Genomic DNA, 11,008 nt, shown 5'->3' on the forward strand with positions numbered 1-11,008 from the left:
CAGCGGCTATATATTTAGCATAGCTGGTGGAGCTGTTTCTTGGAAATCAAAGAAACATACTATCTTAGCTCAGTCCACTATGGAATCTGAGATGATAGCACTAGCTACTACTAGTGAGGAAGCAAGTTGGCTGAGAAGCTTACTTGCAGAGATTCCATTATGGGAAAGACTGATACCAGCTGTGTTGATCCATTGCGATAGTACCACGGCTATTGCAAAAATTGAGAACCGTTATTACAATGGTAAGAAACAACAAATACGTCGTAAGCACAACATTGTTAGAGAATTACTCTCAATAGGAGTTGTTAGAGTGGATCACGTACGCACTGATGATAATTTAGCAGATCCTTTGACGAAAGGATTAGCTAGAGAGAAAGTCCATAACACTTCTAAAAGAATGGGATTATTGCCCTTACTGCGATGATCATTCATGATGGTAACCCAACCTAAATGACTGGAGATCCCAAGAACTGGGTTCAATGGGTAATTACAAGTTATGAAGTGATTGAGATGAACATGCTGTTATAAGTGAAAGCAGCATGATTCCTGAAGTAACAAGAGGATTAGTTATGAAAAAAATTCGTAATTCTTAATGAGATCTATACTCTATGTTGAGTGGAGTACCTAGGCTACAGGAGTACTCTTGATAGACTCACCTATGTGAATGTTGAAGTGGGGGCCGCTTCATATGAAATTTTGGGCAAAAATTTCTACAGTGTTCACTATACCGACAGACGTGCATGGTCTTTAATGCACGGGCTTTATAGAATACACCTATGAAAAGGTTGTGTGTGGTTTGATGTCAGAGATAGAGTTCAAGACTTCGAGTCATTCTAGTAAAATCTGAATCTTACTCACTATGCAAAGGTTCAAGTTGTATGACACCTTTGTTTATGCACAATTTTATGAAATTCTCGAAAATCCTCTTTTCAAATTTCAAGTGAGGGATTGTTAGAACAAAGGATGAAAGTTTGAAAAAAAAAAGGTTTCAAGTCCCACATCGCTCAAGATAAACACTTGAATAGTATTTCTCCCTATATAGAGAGAGCTCATTTCTTCATTTTTGTTTGTCCCAGTTGAGAAGCATTTCCTCAACTTTTTTTTCTCCCTCTCATCTAAAATTTCGGTTGGCTATAATAGTGATTTTTTAAGTCATATTTTTCGGTTGGCTATAAGAGTGACTTTTTAAGTCATATTTTCGGTTGGCTATTAGAGTGACTTTTCAAGTCATATTTTTCGGGTGGCTTTAGAGTGACTTTTCAAGTCATACAAGAGGGTGTAATTCTAGAAAAGGTTCCCTCAGTGCAGTGGGAATCTTATACAGTGATCTGGGCTATTTTATCCTAGGGACTTCGTGATTGATAGTCTGTTTGCACAATTTTTGGATGTGTCACGATACGTCTTAAAGAAAGTGACATTGTCTGCAACTCAGTCAATAATTTTTTCGGTTTACCATAAACTATTGTTACAACAAAAGTCGATTATATATTTTTTATTTCTGACAAGAGCTTTATAGATTGTGCAACATAAAGAAATCGACGATATTTTTCGAGTGGAAATAAGGTGTTTGCTGATAAACATCCAAGGGTAGCCTTGAAGAGTCAACAATATGTTTTCGATTGTCAATTATGAATAATGTTTGAAGCATAAAGATGCTCGAGAATGTATTTTTGATTTATTGGAAGAGGTATGATGGAGTGCATATATAATGTGTGAATTCGAGAATATGTTTTCGAGCAAAGAGAATAATGTTTATTAATGGACCTCCAATAATACTTATGAGTAAATAACACATGCAATCGAGAATATGTCTTCGAGCAAAGGAAAGACGTCTATTGATGGACGTTCAAAGAACAAAGTCAAGCAGGATTAGTTAGTTAAATCGACAAATGGTAGCAAAGTCAAGCAGGATTAGTTAGTTAAATCGACAAATGGTAGCAGTTATGTGAGCGGTTATGATTTCGACAATTTGGGAAAGCAAAGGTCAGGTGTCGTGTTTTCGATCTAGCAGTTGTTTCTCATAAGACATGTGTTCCTAACATTTTATTATTCAATTATTGTTTACGCTTCCTATAAATAGGCAAATCTTTGTAATCCAATGTACGAGATAAACAGATGATTTATGTATTTTTATTTAGATTTTATTTTTTATTTAACGGTAAAAATTAGCATAATGGTTGTATTATACAGAACTTGTGTGGATGACACTCACTAGCTATCATGCACCCACAAGATATCTTAGTGGACATCATGATCACTTCCCACGGTGTTACTCTCACTATAAGATGACAAACAATGTATGCACATGTAAGTTACATTTTATTTATCATATTCATCCTAAATAGATATTGACTTCCCGCGGTGTCACTCTCACTAGAAGAAGGCTACTCATAGGTCAAATCTAAGAGAATTTATTCATCTAAACAAGATATTATTCTACTAGACAAACGAAAAAAATTTGAATTTGACTTTTCTGTTGTTCCTTTTCAAGCTGTCCCTGTGTTACTTCTTTGAAATGATATCATTTTTATGATTTTTAAATTTAAATCACGATTAAATATTTATACAACTGTTATACGATGTTGTTTTGGATAGGTAGCACAAGAACAGTTTAGTTTGAAAAAAGACAATAAAGAACTGAGATTTCAACCCCACTGATGCCTACACGAAGTTAAAGTTGGGAAATTGGAATACCAAAAAAAAAAAAATAACAACGACATTAAAAGCGTGTAAGAGTGCTTTTTCTTAGGGAAAGGGGGAGGGGGACAATGCTTTTTCTGAACGGTAATAGTTGTATATTTTTTTTATAAAAATAAGGGAATCGGGTACAGCTAGATGCAGGAAATCGCATGTACACATGAACCACTCAATAAAATCCAACGGGTTTACCAACATTTCCCACCCCAGACAGAGTCATTTGCTTGCCACATACCTGATGAGTCCACATCTCATTTGATGTAGTCTTTCTAGAAGCATTCTCATATATTTGTATCACTAAAATAATTCATAGTTTAGAAAAATAGTAGTAAAAAACCGGTAAAGTTATTCCTTGAATAACATTTTATAAACACTAAATTTCAAATTAAAACTTTTCATTAAATAAATAAACTTAACAGGTTTTTATAAAAAATCAAAACTATTCAATATTTCATTAAATATATTTAATTTAACTTACAATGTACTTTTTAAAAATATAAATGAATGTTGATTATGAGATTACATAAGCTATAAATTTTATATTTATTAAAAATTTGGTGTCTGATCATTGAATTAATATGAAAATATTTAATAATTATATTAATAAAATATAATATTTTTAAAAAATTATTAAAAAGTATAATTTTACAAAAGTTACTTTTAGAATAATTTGATCTTTCCTCTCTCTGTGCACGTGTAATTATTGGACATGAATTTCAAAATTGTATGAAAAACACTGAAAAAGCATCTCATTCAAAGGATAACTTATTCTTCACACTCTAATTGATAAAGAAAAAATTGGTGAAAAATAGAGAAGATGGAGAGAGAATTGATAATAAGAAAATGGGAGAATTTCTCTTATTTGATATGATAGAAATGGGAGAATTTCTCTTATTTGATATGATAGAAATGGGAGAAGAGATAAATAAAAAGATGTGACATCCACACCTTATGATTTCCTTGTTGATATGCACAGAAATAAAATGATTTGAGAGATTGTCAAAGTTAATAAAATGTTGCAATTTCATGAGAATATATGTTTATTTATAAGAAGATGCATGTATGAAAAGTTGTATTTTTTCATGAAAATATATGTCTATACGTGAAAAGATTTAAGTATATTATATCTTTTAATGAAAGTGTGTATTTTTTCATTAAAGGATGTTTTTCTTCACCAAAAATAATGTGATGACCTTTCACCAATAATCATAAGAAGCGTCTCTTTGAAGGGGTGTAACTTTTTACTAAAAGGTATAAGATGGTCTATAAATAGAACCAATCTAAATGGAAAAAAAAGGAAGAATGAAAAAAAGACATTGATTTTTTGTATTTAAATCATTTTCTTTCTTTTGTTAGCACAAAGAGAATTAACCAAACTATTGTTTCTATAAACTACCATTATCTATACACTTGATGTTGACATGCAAATCATGTCAAAGAACTTCATTGTATTCTAAAGATGATTCACCATGCCAACTAATTTTGTGAGGGTGAATTAAGTCCTAAGCCCAAAATCTAAGATAGTATAAAAACCTATTTTAAATCTTTTGATTGGTTACCTACATTTGCCATGCTCGAGGTCCATAACCTTGGACTTAAACATGAAGTTAAGTGTTGAAAATTTTCCTTAATTATAGTCACCTCTAACTCGCCTTAACGCCTTAATTGTAATATCCTTCGGTGTTGCATTTATTGCAGCATCAAGGGTGATAGTTTAATCCCACATCAATATGACTCAAATAGAATTTATAAAGCTTAGACAGTGCTCTCTTGTAAACTTTACAAGAGTTATGTGAAATTGAGTAGGCCCTAAGCACAAATTCCAGGACTTTTGATACTATTTTTTCAAACAAAAGAACTTATTTGAGTGAAACTTTAATTCCCGAGATCAGTACAAAAAACACCTAATAAACTATATCTAAGTTTTGTCGAAATCAAAATCAGAAAACAATAAAAGAAAAAATGAGTTATAACTAACCACTAGTATAATCATCCACCTGCTGGTGTGTCATTTGGTATAGGCAACTTGGAATTGGAAGTATACTGTCAGAAAAGATAAATTTGTTTATTACATTATTTTATCCATTTTCTGTTTGATCAATGATCATTCGGGTAGGTTGCAAATTGAACCACAGAGCATATCTTCCCCTTTATGTACAACAGTTTCAAATGAGATAGGAACACAGATAGTAGACATATGGAACCATTTCCAAATTGTGGAGAAACTAACATAATAAAATCAGAACTACTGCAAAAGAAAAAGGGATATTGTCACTTCACATAATACTTTTTGGAGTTTATACATAATGATTAACTTAAAGCAAAACGGCAACTACAATGAAGCCAAAATATCAGTTTTTCATCATCTCCATTCTTAAGCAGACAAAAATGGCTGCAAATTAGCAGTCATGTAAGCAAGAGATTGGCTCAGCAGACATCTGTATGTACAACATTAACTAATGCACTCGCCCTGACTACATCCTCCTTGCAAATTTCGTGTATCATTATCATATCCTTAAATAACCATGTTGAAAAAGAAAATGCTTCATTGTCCAAATGAGCTACCTCCAACTTGATTCTCCTCTTAGATTTGATTCTCTTCTCGGATGTGGAAAAAAAATCTCAATACAAACTTTGAACATATATAGTATTTGATTGGTTACGGAAATCGAAACAGCCAATTGTACAAGCTGGTTAAGTCAAGTCAAGTATGGTTGTCAATCCTACCCTTGAGTTGTCTCTGGTTCATGGCCTTCAGAACCCTTCAACTTTTCAGCATCAGATGGACCAGAAATATCCTTCAGAGATTCAATTTCCATACTTGCAGTGCGGCTCTTTCTATTTCTTCGATCCTGAAAGTGATATTGTTCAGCTTAAATTAACTAAGCCACTAGAAGTGGGCTGGTGAAGAGTTCAAGTAACATGCAGGAAATCCTACATTCAAATCTCTTATGCTTCTCAATGAACCAATCCATGCACATACACAAACTAGGTAGGACCAAGGATCCATGACATTCAATATTTAATCACTAATAATTAATCATGTAATGGTCATGCATACTTAAAATGATGAATTCCAAGAATAAATTAGGGAACAAGTTATTCATTAGTAGTTCTTCAAATTCAACAATAATTCCACAAACAGAAGCTCAACACAAAACAGGCATAAAAATATGGCTATTCCATGACAGCGATACTATTATTAGCCTCGTGGTTGAGCATGACTAACTGCAAATGAAGAAAACATTCAGAGTCATCCTCAACACTCAATAGTGCAGACAATAACAGCTCATCATATCGCCCACTAGAATATTATGCACGAGAAGGCTATTGAGAATGTATATATTCCCAATGGTATACTATGCAACAAGAAATCAATATTCTTTCCTTGTTTTACACTTGCGCTGAAAGGTGCACAAAAACCAACTAGTTTGAGTAGAAGCTAAATATATAGGCTCAATAAAACTAAGCACCAAAAAAGAAAATATTTTTCCTGAGTTGACATCCTATGTTCCAATCAGTCTAGTTGATGTCTTGATGATATGTAAAAGCCAACAAGGAGAAAAAACATCCAAAACTTCCAAATTGTGATAAAAGATTCAGATTCCTACAGTAAATATGAGAGGATAAGATAGTGAAGGGAACCTCTCGGAATGGATATTCGTCAGCTTCAAGCATCCTCACAACTTGACTCATTTTGGGCCTCTTTTCTGCTTCGGGATCAACACATCTAAGAGCAACTAGAAGAGCACGCTTTAAAGCACGTATTGATGGTTTCACTTCAAGCCTTGAGTCCACAACTTCCTCAGCCCTCCTTGTCCCCACCATCATCTTGAGCCATTCAACAAGATTCACCTGCCATGAGGATAATCAAAATCCCATTCACCATACAAACAGTGGTGATCACTTTTCATGGAAAACAAAGAAGTTAGAAGCAGAAAGCTGAAAGCACTGATTAAGTATTTCATACCTCATTAGCAGGACGTGAGTAGTCTACAGGATCCTTTCCAGTAACTGCTTCTAGCAGGAGAACACCAAAGCTGTAAATGTCACTCCTCTCATTTAACAAACCTGTATTAGCATATTCCGGTGCCACATAACTGAAATTGGGAACAGGTCCAATAGGAATAAGTTTCTATTTATGCAATCCTTTAAATAAAATCTATAAAGTAGTCAAGTAGATACTGAAACATGTGCATACCCAAATGTTCCCATTACTCTAGTAGTAATGTGACTTTCTCCTGAATCCAAAAGTTTGGCCAAACCAAAGTCAGAAACCTTTGCATTGAACTCAGTATCAATCAATATGTTGCTAGACTTTATATCCCGGTGAACAACTTTCGGTTCTATTGCTTCATGTAAGTAAGCTAGCCTGCCACCAGTCATAGTAAATAAGGAGTTTAATCAGTGGAATTAGGCCTAATGTTGAAACTGCCATAACAGTAAATTAGGTATCCAGTGAAGCAAGCACAAACATAAAACCATAGAAAACATTATAATCTTGGTAATAGGTCCCTTTAGCACTAAGTTTAGGAATTTAACTATGAACCATTGAAGCAGATCAGCAGAGTACACATGGTTGTATTGTCCAGAAACCTAATGGACCAAATAAATTGCAAAAATTGTGAATATATAGCCAACAATAGCAATATCAACATACACTCTCAAATGACAATAATGACAAATTTGTATACACATACAAAAAATGAGTTTAATTTTGATACATTGACAGTATAAAAAATTTGACACCGTCAACCAATTTGAAATCACCCTAAAATATGACTTTTAAAATAGTTATTACAAAAGTTAACAAATGACAATCCTTAATTGGATGACAGTACAAAAAAATGTTTACACTGTCAATATATTCCAATTAAATTCAAATACTATTCAAAAATTATTTAGTGAACATGTAAAAACTCATGAAAATGTATTTTGATATGAAAGTTTGTAAGGGATTCAAGACAATCACAATTCATATAAACCAATTTTGCACAAGTCAACATAACTAATAAATGTTGTCCTCTGTTTGAATTTTTCAAGTAGAACTTACGCTTTGGCTGTTCCAGTTATAACTTTCATTCGAGCTTCCCAGGTAAGTGTCCCTTGTTGGCTCATAGCCCCATGTAGCCATTGTTCTAAGTTACCATTGTTTACATATTCATACACCAGCAACCTGCAAATCAGACGGCAACCGCATTTATTATGAAAGAAAAAGAACTATATAACAAGGAAAAGATGTTCTGTTCAAATTTTTGACAAAAAAAGTAAGACTAAGACCACCACAAAATAAAGTTTGTAATGTGATCGAATATAGAAGGGAAAATATGCATTTGTGATATTTTTACAAAGCTTACCTGTGAACTCCTTCTACGCAATAACCAAGTAAGCGCACAAGATTTTTATGTCTGACATGGCCAATAGCCTCTACTTCCACCCTGAATTCTTTCTCAGCTTGTCCCCTGTGAATTCAACACATTATGCAATTACGAAGCAAGTTCAAATGTCATTGTTCATGCAAGAAATAATGATAATAAGATAAGAGCCATAGGATAAAATCAAAGATGGCATCAATGCTACCATCAAGTGTTCTTACAAGTTGTTAAGAATTTTCTTCACTGCCACCTCGGATCCATTGATCAATTTTCCCCTGTAAACAACCCCATATCCACCCTCGCCAATCACATTCTCTGGTGAGAAGCGATTAGTAGCAAGTTCCAGATCTCTAAGTGTGAACCAGTGGCCCCACCCAAGATGAGAAATTTCTGGCAAGCCAACTAGAGGAGATGCCGTTACCATTCCTCCAAATGACAATGCAGACTGCTTCTTAACAGTCCCGGAGCTTCCTTCTTCCCCCGACATTGAACTAAATCCTCTCTCGTGATGATAAACCGAGCTGCACTGACTGATATTATCGGCGTCGCCAGATTTGCTCTTGTGCAAATGAGAAAACAACTTGTTCGAGTTGTTCTCACTTGGTTTGTCATGAACAGGAATAGCTACACTTTCTGATTGATCATGAGATATCTGCACCCCAACCATGTCAACTATGATGTCCTTTGAGACATGTGGTATTTGTGACAAAGAGTACTTGTCCAGAGATCTTTTAGACTTTCTCCGAAACATCACCCATACAGATAATACACAAAGAATCACAACTATAAAAACACCAACACCTATCCCAATCAAAACCCATAATCTCAATCCCAAAAACGAAGTCTTCCTCGATAATTCCACATGCAAAGAACTGTTTGCTGACATAGTTGGATGCTACAAGCTGATCTCCAGATTCTTCAGAGAGTAGAATCAATACATTCCCACCTGAGTGCAAGAGCATAGTTAAGTAGTCCCTTTACACAAACTTTCAACAGACACATCCGAACATTCTAATTTACAGCCAAGTTTCCCAGTTCATGGAGTGAATCCACATAAACAGAAAACCAAAATCAGCAACTCATCTAATCATTAATTCCAACTTTATCAAAATCCAACATAATCCGGCAGCAACATTAAATCAAATTGTGGGAATTTACTATTCAGGTATTCTGAATCAAAAAGTAATGCAACACATAAAAACTTAAGAAATCAGAAACCCATTTGCGTTCATGCCAATCCAATTACAAAAGGCACATTAAATTCACAATTTATATGGAAAGTAAGGATTCCTTCACTATCTAAAGCAAATTCTAATCACAAGTAAAAATCCAACACTAAAAAGTAATCTTGTAAAGCATCACTTATGATCCAAGCAAACAAAAGGCAAACCCAAATGCCAATTCTCCAAAAACACAAAAACAAAACGAAAAAGTGACTCTAAAAGACACAAAGCACTCACCTTTGTGTTGATCTAAATCACCCTCCTTGATCCTCTATCTCCAGCACCCACAGAAGCAACAGAGGGTCTTCTCTCTGAACCTCCAAAGACCCAATGAGCATAGATGGGTGCAGGAATGACAGAACAATACCAGAACAAGCCCTACAAAACCAAGATGCTGCAAAAAGATGCAGTTTTTTGTATGTAGTTAAACTATAGAGGATTGTGACCTCAAGTGGGTCACATATAAACTCAAGGCAAAAAGACTAAGATACCAAGAAATAAATAAACAAAGATATATTGGAGTGCCAGACAAAAATACTATTTTTATGAAGAGAAAAAAAATGCAAAGAGAGAGTGAGTGAAAATGGGTAGATTTTGGAGAAGAAACAAGCAATGGTGGGGAAAAACGGTTGGTGGGTACTGTGCTTAAGGATGAGGGAGGGACCTAATTAGCTGGAAAGGAAGCATGGTTTGCAATGGATGAAACCAAGAGAGAGAGAAACAGTAAAGGTAAAGCAAAAATGTAATAAACAGGTGAAGCATTTATAGCTGGAAGCAAAAAAGTGTATTGAATAAGCTAACAGAAGTAAAGTGAAGGGAGGAAAAGAGGAGAGAGAAAGATGAAGTAAGTGGGTTGATGAGAGAGAGTCAACCTCAATCCAACAGGGTTGAACTCCGAACCAAATCTAGCTTGTTCTGAGGTATACTTACCAAACTGTCCTATTTGTATGAAAGGAAAAGAAAATAAAAAATAAAAAATAAAAATAAATGCTTATATATTTCAAATCTTAAAAGCATTTTATTTTGTTGGTGATAAAAAATTTCCAGTTTTGATTTTTAGAGATATCATATTTTTTAAGACATTACTTTAATCCTTTTCATTTTGTTCGTCTCTTTTTACATATTATATCATATGCCATACTTATTATACATGCTTCTTTTGATCTATGGTTTGAATTACATTTGAGGTGTTTAAAAATCATTTTTGAAAAATTTAGGATAAAATTAGGATTTTTCTTTTTTGGTAAGTAAAAAAAGTTAGGACTTTCTTTAACTAGAGTTAGCCTATATTTGGAAAAATGATAATAAACCCTTCAAGGTACGTTGAATCCAAAAGAGATCCAAAATTTTCTTCACAAACATCCGTTAAAGGTGCAACAAAAGAAAAGTTAAACATGCACTTAAAGATTAATTATTTGAAATATTAAGCTTTATTTAAAAAGTTGACATTTTCTGACAAATATTTTTATAAATGTATATTGAACATCGAATTAGATTATGTCAGCCATATTAATGTCTAAGGTAAGATATAAAGAGTATATGTATAAAAGAAATTATATTTTATTTTATATAAAAAGTGAATAAAAATTAAATTTACAATGTGTTTATATATGACTCTATTTTACTTTACCCGATCAATCTCTTAGGATTATTTTAAAGAATAATAATAATTTGTACTTCAAAATAAAATGGATTGAAATAGAAATAATAGAG

The 11,008-nt window shown here is 33.5% G+C and overlaps 1 protein-coding gene across 2 annotated transcripts; it reads right to left on the reverse strand.

Annotated features, from left to right (window-relative positions):
• Positions 1-4,949: 4,949 nt before the first annotated feature.
• LOC100813931 (probable receptor-like protein kinase At2g42960) lies at positions 4,950-10,212 on the reverse strand. 2 transcript variants are annotated; one of them, XM_006602187.4, is made up of 9 exons: positions 10,168-10,212; positions 9,533-9,689; positions 8,294-9,018; positions 8,055-8,159; positions 7,751-7,873; positions 6,899-7,069; positions 6,668-6,797; positions 6,343-6,552; positions 4,950-5,549 (listed from the first exon to the last, which is right to left on the reverse strand). In XM_006602187.4, the coding sequence occupies exons 3-9, from the start codon at positions 8,956-8,958 to the stop codon at positions 5,421-5,423; spliced, it is 1,533 nt and encodes a 510-aa protein (XP_006602250.1). In that variant the 5' UTR covers positions 8,959-9,018; positions 9,533-9,689; positions 10,168-10,212; the 3' UTR covers positions 4,950-5,420. The 2 variants fall into 2 exon arrangements, with proteins under 2 accessions (XP_006602250.1, XP_014626508.1); XM_014771022.3 differs by lacking the exon at positions 10,168-10,212 and having other exon boundaries at positions 8,294-9,083; positions 9,533-10,149.
• Between the last annotated feature and the right edge of the window lie 796 nt (positions 10,213-11,008).

This window comes from Glycine max, chromosome 18 (genome assembly GCF_000004515.6).
Source record: "Glycine max cultivar Williams 82 chromosome 18, Glycine_max_v4.0, whole genome shotgun sequence".
NCBI lineage: Eukaryota > Viridiplantae > Streptophyta > Magnoliopsida > Fabales > Fabaceae > Glycine > Glycine max.

What these genes read in the sequence shown, in the direction of transcription:
- LOC100813931 (XM_006602187.4), bottom strand. Translation starts at nt 8,958, where the DNA reads ATGTCAGCAAACAGTTCTTTGCATGTGGAATTATCGAGGAAGACTTCG. An exon ending in ATAACTGGAACAGCCAAAGC is followed by an intron (nt 7,070 to 7,750) that starts GTAAGTTCTACT and finishes GACTGGTGGCAG; the next exon opens with GCTAGCTTACTTACATGAAG. An exon ending in AGAGTAATGGGAACATTTGG is followed by an intron (nt 6,798 to 6,898) that starts GTATGCACATGT and finishes TCCCAATTTCAG; the next exon opens with TTATGTGGCACCGGAATATG.